Source organism: Chiloscyllium plagiosum, unplaced genomic scaffold, assembly GCF_037043375.1.
Source record: "Chiloscyllium plagiosum isolate Xiang-an unplaced genomic scaffold, Cpla_swu_hap1 HiC_scaffold_31, whole genome shotgun sequence".
Taxonomy (NCBI): Eukaryota; Metazoa; Chordata; class Chondrichthyes; order Orectolobiformes; family Hemiscylliidae; genus Chiloscyllium; species Chiloscyllium plagiosum.
The window spans coordinates 25,175,106-25,195,328 of record NW_028270169.1 but is presented as its reverse complement, the minus strand read 5'-3'; the positions used below and the strand labels follow the sequence as shown (position 1 = coordinate 25,195,328).

Sequence of the window (20,223 nt, the reverse complement as noted above, 5' to 3'; positions counted from 1 at the left end):
ACTACATTGATGTGGCTGTCTTGTAAGAATAGGATTGTTGATTTAATAGAGAATGGCATTCCCAGTATCCAACCTTTGAAACTCTAGTGTGTTTAATTTAAAATGGCTTTTGTTAAATGATGTCATCAGATCCAGTGTGCAACAGTCATCCAAGGGAACACAGTACAGTGGATAAAAATGTAAAAGGATATGTAATAAGCAAGAAGGCAGTCCAACTATATTTGAAGAGCCTCCAATTTTTGTTCACAGGATTTGTCATTATTGTACAGGCAACTCATTGAGTATTGAGAGCCATGAACACTCAGTAGGTGCCTCAATGATTCAACTGTAACATTTCATTTGTTGCATGTTGAACTAGTTGATCTGAATCAAAACAGTGGTATGGCTGTGACAATTGGGTCTCTGGAATTAGGGAAGGAAAGCATCATGTCAGGATTCCTGCTGTGTGGCATCATCCCAACTGTGACTGGGGAATCAAATTCAGCCTTTCTGTAGTCTAATATTATACTGATGTGATGAAGCTATAAACATATTTTATGAAAAGTATAAGTGTTTTTGGCATCATAGCCAAGTAAGGAACTAATGTTGCTAAGACAGCATGAGTATTTGGGAAAATTGTTTCAACACTGATCGCACCTTTTGTTTACAATGATCAAAAATGAACCTGGCTTACTGAAATGCTGCCGAGAACAGTCCTTGACATCGATGGGAGCCCAGGCACTGTCTCCAAATGACTGACCTCCCGCCTTCTCTCTCTTTCCCCCCACACATTCCCTGGAGCTCTACAAGGAGTGTACCCTAAACAGTGTACCTTAAACCCCTCTTTTTCCTCTCCCCTCCCCCCCCCCCCCCCCCCCTTCCCCACATAATTTCTCCAACATTTTCCTGCACAGGGCAGAGGTAGAACCTGTCAAAAATTGCAGTAAAACGTGTGTGTGTGTGTGGGGATGGGGGGGGAGGTTTGGTAAGCAGGGTCTCCTGCGTGGTGTGCTGCTGCCTAGTCTCCTGAACGGGGAGTGGACTTAGCAAGTGCTCGCTGTGTCAACGCCATTGAACTGATGTGTGTGTTGGAGGGGGGAGAAGATGTGACAGGCTTCAGCAAAGCTGCAGTTCCCTTACACACGTGTGTGTGTGTCTGCTCAGAAACAAACCCTGAGACAGAGAGAGGGAGCAAGGCAGGCAGAGTGAGGAAAAAGGAAGCTTCCAAAAACTCCGAAACTCAGAGGAGAGCCCTCCCATCTCATTCAGGTAATCAAGGTTCCTCTGTACTGGAGTTGAGATGCCTGACCTCCAACAATCATCTTCCTTTCTGCTTGGTAGAGCTCCAACTAATGGAAAGTTTTCCTACTGTTCTTGTTGATTCTACTTTGGCTAGGGCTTCTTGATGCCACACATAGTGAAATGTGGATTTGATATTAAAGGGCAATTGCTTTCACTTCACCTCTGGGAATCAGCTCTATTGTTCATGTTTGGACCAAGATCAGAAGCTGAGTGGTCCTGGCAAAGCCCACACTGAATGCAATAAGTAGCTTATTTCTGATCAAGTACTGTTTGTTAGCACTGTGGGTGACCCCTTCCATCACTTTACTGATAATGAAGAATAAACTGATGAGACATTAATTGGCCAAATTGGATTCGGCCTACTTTTTGTTTACAGCACATACCTGGGTATTTTTTCACATTAATGTGCACTTGCCAGTGTTGTAGCTGTACTGGAACAGTTTGGCTATAGCTGGTGCAAGTTCTGGAACGTAGGTCTTGAGTCTATTGACAGAATATTGTCAGGACCCATGGTTTTTTACATGATACAGAACCTTCAACTGTTTCTTGCTATCACGTAGATGAATTGGCTGAAGGCTGCTACCTGAGATGCTGGGACCTTTGGAGAAAGCTGAGGTAAATCGTTCACTTTGCAGTTCTGGCAAATGTTTCAGCCTTATGTGCTGGGCTTCCCCGTAATTGAGGACAGTGATATTTGTGGAGCCTTCTCGTCAAGTCAGTTGTTTAATTGCCCATCTATTCATAAGTGAATGTGGCAGAACTGCAGACTTAGATCCCTTCTGTTTGGGTTATGGGATCACTTAGCTCTGCCTATCACTTACTGCTTATGCTGCTTGACAGACAAGTTATCCTGTTTTGGTAATTTTACCTGGTTGTGACCTCAATTTTAGATATGCCTAGTGCTGTTCCTAACATGCCATCCTGTACTCTTTATTGAACAGCGGTTGATCCCGATTTGACGCTAATAGTGGAATGGGAGATATGCTGGGCCATGAGGTTGCAACCTGTGATTGAATTTCTGTTGCTACTGATCTTGTGGGTCCTGTTGACCCCAGTGGATGCCCAGTCTTAAGTTACTAAATTTGTTTTAAAATTTATCCCGTTTAACCCTGATGTAGAGCCACACAACATAATGAAGGATATCCTCAATATGAAGATGGCATTTTATTTCTGCAAAGACTGTGGTTGATATTCCAATGCTACTGTCATCCATTGCAGGTAGATTGAAAATGAGGTCGTCAACTTTTCCTCCTTGTTGATTCCTTTATTCCCTGGTCCTGTTGATGATATTTACTCTGAGTGGGGGATTTCATTCTGCATCCTTGCCAACTAGTGCTATCACAATTCTTCACCAAGTAATGCTCAACTTGGATGAGTATTGATTCATCTGCTGAGGTGAGACTGTAGGTGGAAATTGGAGACTTTTCCTTGCTCATGCTTGACCTGATGAGACTTTGTTGAATCAACCTGAAGAATCGCAGGGCTATCCAATACATGTACCACAGTGCTGCCACCTCTGGTGGACCTGTCCTGTGGGACAGGACATTTTAACTTTTAATTTTTGACTTTCAGTCAAATTCAAATTCCACCATCTGCTGTGTCATACAGCACGGAAACAGATCCTTCAGTCCAACTCGTCCATGCTAGTCCAGTGACATTACTTCTTCTACATTTCTTTATGTCAATAACAAAATGCTGTATAAAGACAAGCAACCCAAGAATAAATCACAAAGAACTCTACAGAGTACACTGTTGAATGGCCAGTAGTAACTGGAATCTCATTTCAGGCTTACTTCCTTTGTCTTTGAAATATTGTTATTATCGAGCTGAAATGATATCTTATTATTTGTCTGATTGAATTCTGCCAATCTTTCCAATGCCTGTGTGGTTTTGTCTGTCCTATTAAAATACACCATCTAGTTTCCCCACTTGAAGGACTTGACTAAAAGGGACATGCCTCTAGAAAATACATGATTGCCTCCAAACATGTTAGTCACTCACGGTGCACCTTTAGAATATTTGATATTTCATTTGACAAGGTTCTTGGTGAACTTGATGAATTGAAAAGAAGTCGCATCAATAATGAATAGCTTCATAAAATGAGATTCCATTTTTTTAGCAAAAAGCTTTTCTTGTTTATTGTGTTCAGACTCCATGCTGTTGACATGCTGCAGTAGCTACGGTTTTCCAATCTAGAATAGCAAAAAGTTGCTAAGAACAGCTGCAGCCTTTGTAATTATACTCTGCAGTTATATTCAAAAAATGCTTAAGATATTTAGAAGGCCACTTAAAATCCCCATGGTTCATTTCAAACTGCAATTATCTGAAAATATCATCTTCACTTATGGGAAGCGGACAATACCTGAGGACAGAAAGCAAGTTCAGTCGTGGTCTCAGTAGATACAACTATAATATGAAGGCCTCTTATTTCTTGAGAGAAATTTGTCTTTACTTTGGTCTATACCAGAACAAAGGCAATTAGTGTCAGTTACTGACAGGAGATTGTTTTTCCCTTATTACCATCCCCATAAGGAGTAATCTGGTTTGTTCTGTTGAATTCTGCAAAGGGAAGTTGACCCTAATTAAAATTGTGTGTCTGCTTGAAGTCCACGTAGTGATTATGTTGGTTTTTTGTTTGTGTCCAGCTGTGCTACGCTGGTGGTGCCAAAAATTACACGCAGGACTTGAGCAAGTATGTGTTAGCACCTGCTTCTAGCATGGTGGTGCTTTGCAAGTGCAAGTTTGCACTTTTGACTACCTCTAATATTTTGATAAGTTTGATGAAAGCAAGGGAATTAGTACCTGCATAATGGATAGTTTGTTTGCAGAAACTTGCAGACTCCCGAAAGCCTGTCCTCCATCTACAAGGCAGAAATCAGGAGGGTGATAGAATACTCCTCACTTGCCTGGATGGGTGCAGCTCCAACAACATTCAAGAATGTACTCCCTACTGTGGCAGGGGGAGAGAGAATGAGAGCGCACGCATAAGAGGATGGGAGGAACATAGAAAATATGAAAGGGAGAGAATGTTGTGGGATGGATGGAGTGGGATATGTGAAGAGGGTGGGTGGGAGAAAAAGGGAGTTGGAAGATTGGGGGAGAGAATGTGGGCACAGGTGTGAGGGAGAAGCAAATAGAGAGGGAATATACAGTATGTGAAGATGTGTTCATATCTGTATGAGAGTGAGAGAAGAGGGTGAGAACATGCTGGGAGCTCACCGGACTGTACTGTGATTCTGTTGAAGCTGCTGAAGACTGGGATAATCTTCAGAATCCAATCAGGCAGAAAGTTTTCCTTTCACAAATATTTGTATCATCTGTAACTACGGGTGAGGTGCCAGATGACTGGACAGTGACTAATGCTGTGCCTTTGTTTAAGGAGGGATGTAAGGTGAAGCCTCTGAACTATAGACTGGTGAGTCTGATTTCAGTCGTGGGTAAGTTGTTGGAAGTTATCCTGAAAGATAGGATTTATATGCATTCGGAGAGGCAAGGAATGATTTAGGGGTAGTCAGCATGATTTTGTGTGAGGGGAATTGTCTCTCGAACTTGAGATTTGTTTGAGGAAATAACCGTGAAAATTGATGTTGGAAGAGCAGTAGACATTGTTTATTTGGAGGTTTTAGTAAAGCCATATGGTAATTAGTAAAGTTATATCACATGGGATTCAGGATGAGCTTGTCAATTGGATAAAAAATCTGGAGAGGCTGGGATTATTTTCACTGGAGTGTAGGAGCTTGAGGGGTGACTTTATGGAGGTTTACAAAGGACTTTAGATAAGGTAAGTTCCAGATGTCGTTTTCCCAGGTGTGAGGATTTCAAGACTAGGTAGCATATTTTTAAAATGAGAGAGGTTTTTGAATAAAAAGGGGCATGTTTTTTACACAGTGGTTCATGTGTGGAATGAACTTCCAGTGGAAGTGGTGTACGAGGGTACAGTTCCACCATTTAAAAATTATTTGGGTAAGTACATGAATAAGAAATGTTTACAGGAATATGGGCCAAGTGCAGGCAGGTGAGACTAGTTGAGATAGGGATTATGGTCAGCATGGACTGATTGGACTGAAGGGTCTGTTTCTGTGCTGTATGACTTTAAGAAGCTTGACAGACAAAGCAACCCATTTGATCGACACCAAATCCACAAGCATCCACTCCATTCATCACCGACGCTCAGTAGCAAAGATGGGCTATAGAACTTGCATCTCATGCCCTTGTTATAGAGGGGAGATGATGGAAAAATCACCAGCTGTAAGTTCCCTTCCAAGCCATTCACCATTCTGACGTGGAAATATATCACTTCCTTCACTGGCAGCTCACCACCACCACCACCAACGGCAACTAGGAATGGGCAATAAGTGTTGGCCAGAAAGCAACACCAATCTCCCACAAGTGAATTGGAAGTAGGATACTGCCTGAGCTGCTGTGCTCTTCCAGCACCACTAATCCAAAATCTGGTTTCCAGCATCTACAGACATTGTTTTTACCTATCTTATAATAGGTTTACCTTGCTTTTCTTGCCCTTTTCCAATTGGTCTCTCCCTCTATCTGTCTGCCCTTCTGGTTGGCTCCAGATTTATCACCCTTAGTGTGCAAAAATGGAAATCTGAAAGGGTCAATCCACAGGCCTGTAAGTTGCCAACCTATCATTTCCTTCCAGCCATTTTGACTGAGGGTTCTGTTACCTGTGTGAAATGCTATTTTCCAGAATTCCTTTCTACATTCTGTCCGGTTGATACTTCAGCCCAGGTGGTAACAGAAATCTATCTAGACACGGTGGGTGGCACGGTGGCAATGGGCGGCACGGTGGCACAGTGGTTAGCACTGCTGCCTCACAGCGCCAGAGACCCGGGTTCAGTTCCCGCCTCAGGCGACTGACTGTGTGGAGTTTGCACGTTCTCCCTGTGTCTGCGTGGGTTTCCTCCGGGTGCTCCGGTTTCCTCCCACAGTCCAAAGGTGTGCAGGTCAGGTGAATTGGCTATGCTAAATTGCCCGTAGTGTTAGGTAAGGGGTAAATGGAGGGGTGTGGGTGGGTTGCACTTAGGCGGGTCGGTGTGGACTTGTTGGGCCGAAGGGCCTGTTTCCACACTGTAATCTAATCTAATCTAAACATGCTTAAGATTGGCAAGCTGTAAATGGAAATTTGTAATTTTAGAATTGGAATTTCTTCACTACCTCTAATAGATCAATGATATAAGTGGCTTTCGCAGTATATCATCATACTTTCATGAAGAACTGGTGATGCAGAATGAAAATCAAAACGTTGCAATGTAGCTGAAATTCAGATCATGTCTTAAATGGGTGATCACTGGTGATTTATTAAAACTTGTCATTCATTAACAAAAATAAACCTGGTTCTTTGAAAGCCTAGACTCTCCAGGCAATATTGCTACAATTCAGAGCTGTTGAGGTGCACTGTCGTTCTTGTTTCAAAAGCTTTGGTTATGGAAAGGTAATGAGAACTTACCCTCAAAGTGGATCATTCTGACTAAATTTAAAATCTATGCTTAGAATCTTAGGAGTGAACTCTGCAATGTTACCGTGAACAACATTCATGTTACAGTTGGAGAATCGGGCAGCTTATCTTGGCATGCTCTGCATACAGACCTTATTTAATAGACCAACACACGCATTAGAAAACTGACATTTTTTTTGGTGACCAATTTTTAGCAGTCAGAGCAAAACTAAAAGTCGTTGTTGGAATTTCAATATTGTGGGATCGCTTGAGATCAAGCTGTTAATACTTTAAGGACTTTATCTCCACACTGACAACACAACCATGGTAATCTTGTCTCATTGTCCTCAGCAAGATCTCCTGGCTGTTCTCTTTGAATTGTGTATGACATTAATCATTCTAAAACTAATCCAAAAGATTATCTTTATATGATTATATTGTTTGAAGTGTTATGAATTAGAAGACTCCTGAACCAAGCTGCATTAGGTTAACTAAAAATAGACTTGCACCGCTTCAACAGAAACCAAATATTCTTATAGTTTTATTTTCCTCCAATGCAGGTCAGAACTGTACAGATCTCTGTTTGGAAAAATCGAGCAAGCTGAAGCCATGCAGTACTCATCACCACTGGTCTTTGGACATTGATTATAGCAGAAAAGAAAGTGGGCCTTTGACTTGTCCATTTTTCTACAAGACAGGACGATACCGCCTTCCCTTTTAAATTCTATTCTGGCTAGAAAGTTTTGTTTTACATATAGAAGTCACAAGGTTTATTACCAGTTTGTGCCCAACTTACAATCTGTATATTGGCAATTTTTACCATGTTCAATGGTTTGTTTTTGCAGTGGATGACTGGACAAGGATAATTGGGATAGAGGTTATGGCAGTTTGAAACACTTATCTAGTCACCTGTGTTCTCTTCTGTAAGAGAATAGTGCGCTTCCCAAAATTCTAATCATTTTTGCCTTTTTCCTCGTGGCAATTATTGCTGTTCTGAATATACATTTATTACAAAAAATATTTAAGGCTAGTTGGAGTGACTTTTTTAATCATGAAATTTTTCATATACAGGAAAGCTGATCTTTAAAAGATCAGAACAAAGTTTATAGAAAAGCAAAATTTATGTCTTGCATTTAAAGTACCACTATCTCATGATGGAAATGATTGAATAAGGTGTATTGATGTTAAAAGAAGCTGGAAATAAAGTAAGCTTTGCACAAGTTCATTTTAGTGCATTGTTGAATCTGCCATTAATTGGATGTTTTGTTTGTAATAAAGGCTTCATTTCACCAGGTTGTCTTTTTTATAACAGTCTGCAGTTTGTTTCATTGGTAAAATATCTTTCTACAAATATTAATTTTAAAAATAAACCTTTACAAGAGTATGATTTCAAGAAGCCTAAGTAAATTTGAAATACAGAGGACCAAGGGCAAAGTTCTCCACTAGCTAGCAATCTATGTAGCACAAAAGGTAACAGTTTTTTGGAGGTATATCATCTCCAGACATTGCTGCAAGTGTCCCTCTGTGCAATATCCAAGATCCAACCATTTCCAGCTGTTGCATCAGTGATGCTCCTTCAATCACAAGGTTAGAAGGAAGAGTGTTTACTAATGATTGCAGTCGTCTTAAGTATTCACAACTCTTCAATTAACAGCAGTCCCAGGGTCACATGGTGAAAGCCCTAGGCAACATTCAGACTTGTGCTGTTAAATGGCAAGAAACATCTTCTGGAGAATGAAATCATTTACATTGGGCATTCAGTGGCATCCTTGGGGTTACAATTGAACAGAAATTCACCTAGACCAGGCACAAATGTACTTTCAGCTGTGGTCTTCAAAGCTGGTAGATTTTGCATACATGAAAACCTCATGTACTTATCCTGTAAAATGTTTGAAGATGGAAAAACTCCCCCTTCAGAACTCTCCAACTTTAAGAGTGCACAAATGTAACTATTTTCAAGGGAGTTAAATCATGCAATGGAAATGTGATAGTGCAATGAATTGCACTATCACTTTCCAACAGTCAAAGAGAATAGAACTACAGAGCTGTTGCCACCTTAACCCTGATCAATCTCTCCTCTCTCCAACTAAAACCTATCCCTTTGTCTTTTGTTCAGTGACACTTGTGATCTTCCTTGCCCTCAAATCTTCCACTGAACTTTCCTTCTGACCCACTTGTTCCTTCTCACCCTTTTTTCATTATCTTCCGTTTAGAAGACATCAGATAAAAGATGTTAATTCTGTCACTCCATAAATGCTGCTGAAAAGAACAATAGAAAGTCAACAGTAAAAAGGAGAAAGTTGCAAAACAGAATAAGCAGTAACAAGAGCAACTGGGTAATCTAGTAAAAGTGTAATTAAGGTATTGTCTTAAATCTGATATTTATCACTCTCTGCATTCTTCATTGTTCCTCCTGATGTTTGAATCTTAGTTTCAAGTTTGGCGAGGAGACAACTGGAAATCAAATAGAAAGATTACTTGGAGGGAAATTGTAAAGCTTTAAACCTGATGGATAATACAATGGTTTAGAAAGGAGGTGTGAAAGTGTATAGATCCAACTTGTGGCTTGCCATATTCTGTAAATGAGATTGAATGCTACAATGAAGCTCGATTAGAATTAGACTTGGTTTAGAATGCAATCAAAACCAATGGGATAAACGTCATTTCACCTGCCTAAAAGGAGGCAATATAAATAACAGTCCCAATACAGCTCTCTGAGGACAGGTTAGTATAAAACTCCAATCTTTGTGAAGCTATGGTGAGACCAACTCTGGTCTCATGTCACCACTTCCTTCTCCCCAGCAGTGGAAGCCTGAATCTCTGCAGTTGCTCTCCTAAAATTCTTCAGTGCTCTCTCCTCTTAAAACATGCCTGAACTCCTATCTTTGACCAAGCTTTTAATTACCCATTGGTTTCATTTTTTTTCTGAAGATGATCCTCTGAAGTTCTTCAGAACTGCTGGCATTCTGTACTATCTTTTACTTTATTACGCAGTTGGGTCTGTTAATTCCCACCATGTACCATTACCTGAGGCCCATTCATGAAAAATGTATTTTCCTTCAAATTAGCACTTTTGGCTGGGGTTAACAAGGAGAAATGATCAAAATGGAGAGATAATATAGTAACTGGAGTAATAGATCAAACTCACATTTTCTCTGCTATTATTTTTACCATTGTGAGCTACAGCTATATCAGAGTATTATTTAAAATAAAGCCTGCTTGACAACCTCAGTACAAAACGGTTTGTAATTTGTTTTTTGATGCTATCAAACTGACTATGAAGGCCAACTCACAGGAACAATAAAGCAGCTTTATGGCTGTGCCCAGTAAATGCGGTAATTAATTTAATTAAATCCACAGAAAACAAGCCAGACTGGAAAACTTCCAGACTTTAGGATTAATCTGTTTGGAAGAAAGTCTGAGTGTTGTTTTGGAAAAGCAATGTATTAAAACAATAAATTAACTAATGCCACCAAGGGAAAAATGTTTCTTTTAAATGTAATCTTTTTCTGTCAGCCTGACAGGGCCCTGTTCATTTGCAACGACTAGGTTTGTAGTTGTAATTAACTGTATGTCTATAGGGCATACAGTGATATTAGCTACCTTCGGGAACAAAACAGGTGGGCTCTCAATGAAGATGCCAGTCTAAATTTTTTGATGATTAAATAAGCCTACCACTACAAAGTGAAGAACAAGGAAGATTGTCCAATTGCAGTTCTGAATTAGCAGGACCAGAGCATTGGCAAACTTCCCATTTGCACAAATCAGGAATAACTGACCTCAATGAACCCTCTCCTTGTTCATTATTGGCAGAGTACACCCATACTGGCACTAGGAGCATGTCAAAGGATTCCAGCCCTAACAATGTTGCATGCCTGATTCCAAAGGTTACTTAGTATGCTACTTAGTATGTCTGGATAAAACTAGTTTGTGTATTTTCACAGAAAGAATTTACTAATTAAAAACAATACATGACTAAACGTGGATTCAGAAAATGAATTCCATGCAATACAGTGGGATCCTCTTTAGAGCTTACAATTATTATTACAAATCTTGCTTCCATATATTGAACTTAGGTCCAACATTAAAACGAATACTCGCACATGTGGGCAAGGAAGATGCTGCACTCAATGAGTAGAGAATCCCAGCCAATTCTCCCTTGAACAGGACCATCCCGCCAGCTGGAAAAACTTTCTCTGCAGCTTTTGCCAGCACTTCATTGCAAAAGGATTTCCTCCCTGCATTTACATTACCAACAACATATAAAGGATATGTTGATGAATTTATATTTTGTGCACAGCTGTAATGGTTCGTCTCTGTAAATGTTTAATGTAATATCAATTGAAATGTAACTAAAGTTTAAAATATTTGCCAGTTCTAAATTTCATATTGTGAATATTCAAACACAAGTATCATTTGAATAAAGAGTATTTTAAATTTTAACCTACCAAGTTTTATTGATTCAAGGTTGATATTGTACTTAATTCCAACTACTCAGATCAACCTTGTATACAAGTCTGCAGAAAAAGATATTTGACATGTTTAATGGTAGACAAAACTAAAATAAAATTGTTACACTTCTGCTTAGTTGTGCTGACTGAGATGCATAAGGGGTCATGTCTGCAGGTGAAAAGTTTGAGATTCCAAAATCACATGAGATCTCTATTGTAGAAGTCTTCCAACAAATCTGATTAGTCCAGAGATGAATCTAGGTTGCAGAGAAAAAAGGACTTCTTACCCGGATGAGTCCTGCTGCTCACAAGGATGCTTCTCGCCACATCAAACTCGACTATACAGCAGACTCCCAAATGTAACATCGAAGTGATTGCTGGAGCAATGAAAATTGCATCACTTATAAACTAAGGTGGGGACTTGTGCCTGTGCTTAGAAGAAGTTGATAGAGAAAGAAAGCAACACTTGCAATGGAAAAGAAAAAAATCATATTGCAATCAATTCAATAAAAGTGCTGTAACCAGTAAAGCTTGGTACGTAAAGGGTTACAACTGGGTTTCAAGTTAGGGCACATTTGCTTTACGTCGTGATGTATTTTTCACCAAAGAGGAATTCTACATTTAAACAACTTCATTTCCAAGTGCAGCACTAATTAGCTACAGAATTAGTGAAGCTGAGTACCCCCATAGATCGAAAAAACCTCGAGGGAGGCTTCTGGATAGAGAATGTCGCATTTCCAATTATTTTGTTGAATTGCTAATTCAGTTATTGCACCAAGTGTAATTGTGATGGGTATTGGTGTGCAATTCAATTTGTTTTAAATATTTGTGGGACTGTCTGATTGGAAATGAATCCAACCTATCCTTGTGGCTTAGATGAAGAATCAGACAACACAAACTGCAAAGACTCAATTTTTTTTTATTTTTAATCTTTTCGATACTCCCGAGATTGAAGAAGTTACAAAAGCCTTAAATTAGAAAACGTTGCTACTTTGATCCTCAGCTTTGAGAGAGCACAAAATTTTTTTACACTGTAATGTGACCAATTTCCTGCTTTCTCCCAGTGTTTGGTACCTTTGTAATTTGTGTGTCAAAATGTAGAGTTGCTTTCAAACCCAAATTTATTCTCTCTTTTCTGGAAGGGTACATAATCCGCGATCACTGGCTCCTCACCCCAGTGGCTATTCACAACAAACACTAAATGTCCACCAAGGATCATTGGATTGTAAGCAATAATGAGAAGTCTAGCTAATTTCTCATTCACTTTGAAGAAAGCCAGTAATAGTGTTAACCTGGCTGAAATCACCAAACTAAATAAATGGAGCTTGGGGCAAGGAGGGGGAAGGGGTGGGGATAGGTAGTGGATTATTTCCTTTAGCCGCTTAGTAAGCAGAATTGTGGATTTCCACATGACAAATGCTGTTTCCTCTACAGTTGCAACAGGACTGAGGGCAAGAGAAGACACTGAATTACATAACAAAGAGATCCCTTCAGCCCATCCAGTCTGTGCTTGGCTCCTCAAAAGTCAGGGTGAAAATTTGTGTGTTTTTATTCATAGATTTTGTTTTATAAACACATGTCTAACAAAGTTAGGCTCATGGCTTTCATGTTTAAAAAAAAAACTTGATTAAAACAAAAAATGAAATAAATAAACTGTCAATTTTATTGTTCCACCCCCAGACTGCAGCATCTCAGGATACTTTGGCTGAAAAATGTTGACCCATTGTTTCAACACAACAAACCACTTGCATTGTTGCAAGTGTATTCCACTACTTGTTCAATGTGACTCCTCCCCTTTGCTTCTATGGAGTGGGTAAAATTTCCTTTTAAGGAATAAATGAGAGAATGAATATTTTTCTTTGTGCTTAGTAAAATTTCAGCAGCAACATCAGTATGAAATGTGCAATTTCTGATAATACCAGTTCGCAAGGCCTTAATTGCAGAAGCAGCACCTCACGTTCCCATTTTTGTTCAAAGGAATTTCACTCCAAATCACTCACTTTAATCTTTCATTACCACACATCTGAAATTCTAGGAAGTCTGAATGCTCATGAATGAGCTTGGATACTTGGTTGAAAAAATGGTCATTATCCCTTGAAAAGAAAGAAGCATAAAAAGAATAACAAGGCTGTGGCATTTAGAATTTACACGGAGATGCTGAATGTGATCATGTACCCAAACTTTCAAGGGTGTGTTCTGAACTTAATGATACAGTAAAAGTCAGGTGTTGACATGGCAGAGTTATTTGCTCACTCCAGTTGGGGCTGACCACTGCAATAGCTGAAGAGTTTCTTAACTGTTTAGATAGTGTATCATTTTCCTGTAACCACAGGTTGTTTCCCTTTGTCACATTATCACATCTATAGGTTTATCACAGCTCAATTAGAAATGAATTTCTACATACCAGAGTTTTCCGACACTAACTGATTAGACACAAGCACTGTTTTACCATAGGCAATCATTGTGGATTATCAAGACAGACAAAGAGAACATTTTAATGGTGCTTTCTGCTCAGGCACAGTAACTCCAGTTATATCACAAAGAACACGTCAAAATAATTTGATGACTAAAATTATTGCAGTGCCTGTCTTTTTCTCCACAACGTCACCTGTATTAAGACCAATGGATTCTACTCTCCTACATGAATTCAGACAGCCATGCAGCAAGCCCTGCTGGAGGGGAGAAGTGATGGACTTTAGAAATTGTTGACACTAAGAAGTTCCAAACAAATTCTACAAACTGCATACATGTATACTATATAAATCTAATCATAAGTTAATAATGAGGACATTCAATGCATATAGAACTTTGTATATGCATTTGGACTCACTTAAAAAATATAAATTAGTTACAAAGTCCAAGCAAAAGATCCTGGGATGTTACAGTAACACAAAGAGTAACACGTTCCCAAACATAATTAATTCATTCCAAAGCTGTCCAGAGTTGCCATTTGCACTTAAAATGATGAGACTGTATTCCACAGGTGTCAAAAGATATGATCCCTGTGTTAATTACAGTTAGCAGGGTTTGCACTCATTTGACCTTTTTATAATACTTGTGAAGATCTTTGTGAACACCAGGTCCTTTAAAATTATAAACTCATTTTCTACAAATAAATTTCTGATTTTGCTCCAATTATTGTTCAGAGATGATCTACCCCTTGATGTCAAAGCATCAAAATAAGATACCAACAGGCAGTCTTTTAAATGAAGGACAGAACAGCCGCTTTTAGCTGCAAAAGTTGGAATTTTACTCTGAAATAGATATGCAAAAGACAGAGATTGTCCATTTCAGTCTGGCCTGCCATCTTATTTTGTGCTAAGGCTCAAAATATTTAGAGGCTTCATAAATCCGAACCTTCATTTATTTAGTGAAGACACACATCTCTGTCTCGAGTCTCTGATCTCTTGGTCCCACAAATGCTACAGTTAACCCACTCTTCAATAGCATTCAGAACTGAGAGAAAAGGAACTGTATGGAAAGACATGTCGTTCACTTTTATTCCCTCCACCCTCTCTGGGCCATCCATGACTCTCCTACATTTGTTCCTCCCTTGTGTAGACCGAATGAGTTAGGTGAGCTCAGGAAGTGGGAAGCACTGACTTCATCTGATGCTGCATTGCTGACTTTGATAAACATTCTGCTGGCCTTCAGCAGTTGAAACAGTTTTAACAAGGTAGCCAAGTAAAACTGCAGCCAGTGGAAAGGAGACCAAACAATCAAAATTATTAGTTAAATTTGAGCAACACATCAACTAACCACCCCATCCAATGTTTTTCTAAGTACTACTACTCAAAGACTTTGTTATAGCTATACATCAGATCTTGACATGACTTATCCAGGTCTGGTTATTTGGACATGTGCAAACTAAATGTTTAGACCTTTATTGAAATGTACATTCTTGCTTCCCTATAGCCAGGCAACTCAAAAACTTACTGTGATGGCAAGTTCCTTTTCTTGACATACTACTATTGGTCAGAATCAGGTTAAAGCGATAAACTATTTTGGACTGTTTATTATTGCATTGCTTCTTCCTTTAAGCCGTTTAGAATAATGTGAAGGAAAGGGTTAAGGTCCAAGTTGCCGCTTCAGTTTATTAATGCTTAAGTAAATAACATTTTCTCTGCCTGTTCAAATACTCCTCCTCGTATCTTCATCCTCATACATTCAAACTGCAGACACTTTCAGTGCCTGAGCTGAGGAGAAAATGCTAACCACTTTCTTTCTTATCCCTGACATTTCATTACTTTTGTTACTCGGTTTTCTGTCAGATTTGGCAATTATTATGAGCTTATAGTAAAATATAGAACTTGTATCTTTTAACCAACAAGTCAGATTAAAAATAGTTAAAACAGAAAATGGCCACTTGTTCCTTCTCCTTCAATAAATCCTCTCCCCGAAAACTGGTCCATCTGCAAATGCATCAGTAGGATCTGCAAGTCAATTAACTGTGTATGCCAATGAAAAATCTCAAATACTCTCACTTTCTTTTCTGGTAGAAACGCGGGTTCATTAATTAAGTTATAAGGTTTAATGTAACAGACACCTCTGTGTTCCCATCTTAAACCACCAGAGATTTTTAAGTCAATAGCAAATTGGTTTTGGGGGGAGGGGAGTGCTGGAATGAAGTGGGGTGCGGGGTATAATTTTCACTTGGTTGTTTAATTATTCTTTTCAGTCTGTTCCTGTTTGTTTCCCCCTTAACAGCAGCAATTCAGGATGGGAAAGGTAGTTGATTACAAAAAGAAATGTTAAAATATTTCCACAAACAACTCTACATCGATTGTTCAATTAACTGGCACTGCAAACCACAATGTACTACATGCCCTTCATGAGATATGCTGTCAATTTATGCCTGTAAAGGAACTGAGAACTGTAGTGTATAGATTTGATTGCTGGCAAATGAATAGAAATTTTATGGGCCATCAAATATGAGCCCACAAGTACTGACCTTTAAGGCATCTTCACTGCCAGTCATGATGACATGAGAGTTCAGGGGGCAATTCAGTGCCAGAACATTACGTATTTAACATCACAATCTACATCCGGTTAAATTAAGTTCATCCATTTCTTACATTTCACATACAGGTTGTAAATTGTTACAATTCCAACTGTGGGCCAGTGTCTTGCATCTGTATTTCTGTGCATGAGGATCCACGCTCCATAATTTCTAATACCCTCTTCAGTGCAGCTGTTAAGAAATGTGCACTAGCTCTGCTTGTACTGTCAGCTCCCTGCAGAATCCCGTCCACGTGTCCTTTATGTTGAAGCAGGGGCATCCATTGATGAGAGAATGCGGACAATTTCAGCTCTCTGAGTGGGTGAGATGTGTTGGGTCATGTGAACAATAGAATCCATGGCAACTTCAGGATTGGCCTGCACCAGACTGTAAAGACAAGGTACAATCAAACCCACTGCTTTCTATAATCTGAGCATTAGTTTTCTGACTGACAACATTATAAAATTAGACAAGGAACACAAAATTATTTACGTGAGATTAAAATTATATTTTAGTTTTAAAGTGATGCAATTTAAATCTGAATACATTTGGAAACCAAAAATGCCACAGAGCAACTTCATTGAAGCATCTGTTGGTAAATTATGCAGTAAATAGATGTTTTCCCTTGAAAAGTTACTACTATCATACTGAAGTGCCAGTACAGCCAGGACTATCTGGTTCAGTGCCACAGCATCACCATCTCTCCAGCTATTTTTATGTTAATGCTGGCTCCCCCCCAGTTTGGGCTGAAATTTCGACAGGTTGGGGGGGAGAAATGAGAGTGGCAGCAAAGCTTACAAGGACTAGAATAGGTAAACATGGTTCAACTTGTGCTACAGTGATTCCTCTAGATTGAATTTCTCTCTCTCTGCCTTTCTGCTTTTTTTTCCATTGCCCAATTTGGTTAACATATACATGCATAATCTAACTGAAAATTAGTACTGTGTTCTGCAAAGCCCCAGGGAAAGAAACAGTGTGCAAATGACTGGGTCTTCTGAGAATCACTGAAGAATCAGTTGATAGATGTTTTGTTTATTTCTGCTCTGGCTACACAGGGCTCCTGCTAAATGCAAACGCATTCGCATTGATGCGCACAAAATACTGAAAAAGTTACAGTTCACAGGAGGAAAATTCAGGAACTCCATAAAAACTGTGTTCTACTTGTTTGTGTCAATAAGGCCCTACATATTCTGGGATTTGCAATTATGGGGTGTCGAACAATGAAGGGAAGACATTGATCTTATCCCTGTTAGCCCAGCAATTACCACCATGATTGGTGTCAGCTATTAAATACACCTCACAAATGCATCAATTTGTATTCTATATTCATCTGTGCAATAGCAAACCCTCCTACTCTAAGATTTTATGGCCTCACTGTTAAGACTTTGACTATTTTCCTCACTATTCCTCATTGTCTTTGTTGGAACACATGGTTCCCACTGGAGAAAAAGCAATGGCAGCCAATTTCTAGGCCTCTACCATTGCTGCTTGAGAAACAGTGTAGCAAACTACAAGCAGCTCTGCACCCATTACCCAATTCCAACAACCACCACCTACCTGACTCCAAATTGGCGGATCTCCTATTAGAAAGCTCACTTCGAGTTTGATAATATAATAAATGTTTGGAAGAGATGAAAAGGCAGTGGATAGTACTGAAGCATTTTTGATTAGTTTCTTGAAAATTTGAGAATTATGAAAAGTATGGGAAATATTTTATCCATTTCATTAATTAGATTTGTGCTACTTTTTTTTAAAAAACATGATGTAACATTATATAAAGGCCTTTGAATGAGGCTTATAAATTACAATACCAGAAATTTTAAAGAGGAATAGTATTTGGACAACACCATAAGAGAAAAATCAGAGCAAGTCTCACCTTCGGATCTGTTTGAGAATATAATCTCTGCAGATGTACTTGATGTTCTCATCAATGACTGAGCGAGCTCCTTCCTCCTCCAGTAGTTGTTTCTCCAACCATTCAACTACATCCTTATTGTCATCCCACAGATAAGCCTGAAAAGGGAGACAATTGTCAGTATTCTCATTTTGTAAATGTGAATGAGAATTTTCAGGTATGATCCTAATGATGTTACAATACATGTTAAGAACAATGATGATGAATTCCTGTTGCCATTGGGTTTTGTCCCATTTCATTGGTTGGTCTGATAAAGAATTTACTCTGGAAACCAACAGGCTGGATTTTTGCAACTGAGGCAGATGGTCTTGGAAATTGCCTGACTCAGCAGACCAGCCTTTATACGTTATATTGACATAAAGGGCACCATTTCATGCAATTTTCTTTATGGAGAAACAAGAGTGGGATTGAGTTGAGCTCAACAACTGCAGAAGCAGAATACAGGTGGCCATTGGAGTGGGCAGGTTTAATGGCCCACCTCAGTTCTCTGGGACCTCTTCCCAATTAGTTTAAAAGATGTTGAGCCCACTAGCCCTTTCCTGTCACCTCCGATCACCTCATGGTCACTCCAAGCCCTTTATGATCTTTTAAAATCCTTCACCGATCTTGTGCACCATTCATGTTCACTATGACCTTTCCGTAACCCCCTCACTCAGTATGCACTCTGTAAAAAACCATTGATCCAAAAACAACAACGGCTCAGAGCAAAAAACATGAACCCAAAAATTTACTTTAAAATATCTGTTTTTACAACCCTATAAAGACTGTCAACTAGACAGAGCCAAATAAGACCCAAAGGGTAGTGGTAGAAGGCTGTTTGAGTGCAGCAGTGTATCACAAGGATCAGTACTGGGACCCTTATTATTTGTTGCATACAGAAATGATATAGATGAAAATGTGGGAGGACTGTTAAGCAAATTAACAAATAGACACCAAGATTGGTAGAGTGGTTAGATAATTCAGCGTCATATGCATCTATGTAAGGTATCAAGAGAGAAGCTTTCCCTCATTTTGGAATTCATTTTGTTTCATAGAGATCTATGCATCATTGCCGTATTTTGCAGCTCCAGCTCATTAGGAACTACAATGACAACTACTAGGAAAGTACACAAGTGGACAGTGGCTGATCATAGCACTTATGCTTAACATAGTGGTTGTTGTGCCCTCATGGTTAAATAGCCTGTTGACAATGACTTATTAACCTCACATGACACTTAGCCACTCAGACAAGGTTGTGACAGCAGTCTGCATCCCCAAAACTGAATGCAAGCAAGAGTCAACATTTCCAGGACGGGTATGGAGAAATAGGGATTAAAAAAAAATTTTTGCACAAGTTTTCGTGTTGAGAAGGAATTTACAAAAGATAAGCTCCCAAGTTATTTAAGTACGTTTAACAATGTGTCTTTGCACAAGCTTACAGCATCTAACAGATAGATTGTCTGCAGTTTTGTTTGATATTTTCTTACATCTCTATCGGTCATAGTGGTATTGAACAACAATCTACATAGTTTTATCTGTATTTTAACATTTCACAGGCAAAGACAATGGACAATCAGCTGTGTTGTGGTTCAAAAGCTTTTGAGCCCTTGCAATAAATAGTCAATTGATGGATGCATTCTCTCCTCTCATTGCCTTGGTCCTCAACCACCACAAGCCGCCAGCTACATGAGATGAGCTATATGTAGCCCTGGAGTCGAACAGGTACAAGGTGTTTGACAGTGTACCAAATAACCTCCTGTTCTCTTAGTTTTATGAGGATGTTCTTCCCGATAGCAACTGGAAAACTGCAGAAGCACATAAACTCGTTTCAAGTAAAAAGCACACCTTTTTTTTATTTGACCCTCATCTATCATACAGACACTGCAAACTAAAACCGCTGAGCCTTTTCCAACCTCAGGACAGAACCTTGCACTTCACAGGACTTTGCGTTTTTTTTGGTGCTGATATGGTTGATTCTTTCATTTTCTTCCAATTTTGCTTAAAATACACTAAGTGGACCCATTTTGAAATGAACTCCTCAGAGCCCCTAGTGAAAATATCAAGGTTGCTTTCTTGGGGAACATTGCAGGTTAGTTCATTTCATTAGAGGATGGCCAATATGCAAAGTCAGTACTTCAGTAGTGGG

At 39.3% G+C, this 20,223-nt stretch overlaps 2 protein-coding genes across 4 annotated transcripts in view; one reads left to right on the top strand and one right to left on the bottom strand.

Moving 5' to 3' along the window:
- Positions 1–8,027, top strand: part of aatf (apoptosis antagonizing transcription factor) — a 116,539-nt gene extending 108,512 nt beyond the window's left edge. The window contains exon 12 of one of the 2 annotated variants that reach the window (XM_043718472.2): positions 7,294–8,027. In XM_043718472.2, the coding sequence (XP_043574407.2) occupies positions 7,294–7,378 (85 nt within the window). In that variant the 3' untranslated portion in view covers positions 7,379–8,027. Of the gene's footprint in view, positions 1–2,399; positions 2,524–7,293 lie in introns of those variants that run through there. The other variant, XM_087977364.1, reaches the window with a different exon arrangement.
- A 4,059-nt stretch (positions 8,028–12,086) lies between these two features.
- The window catches only part of acaca (acetyl-CoA carboxylase alpha), a 264,322-nt gene continuing 256,185 nt past the window's right edge, over positions 12,087–20,223 (bottom strand). For both annotated transcript variants that reach the window (XM_043718470.2, XM_087977363.1), the window contains exons 54-55: positions 18,060–18,196; positions 12,087–16,570 (exon numbers count right to left, since the gene is read on the bottom strand). In XM_043718470.2, the coding sequence (XP_043574405.2) occupies positions 16,444–16,570; positions 18,060–18,196 (264 nt within the window). In that variant the 3' untranslated portion in view covers positions 12,087–16,443. The remainder of the gene's footprint in view (positions 16,571–18,059; positions 18,197–20,223) is intronic.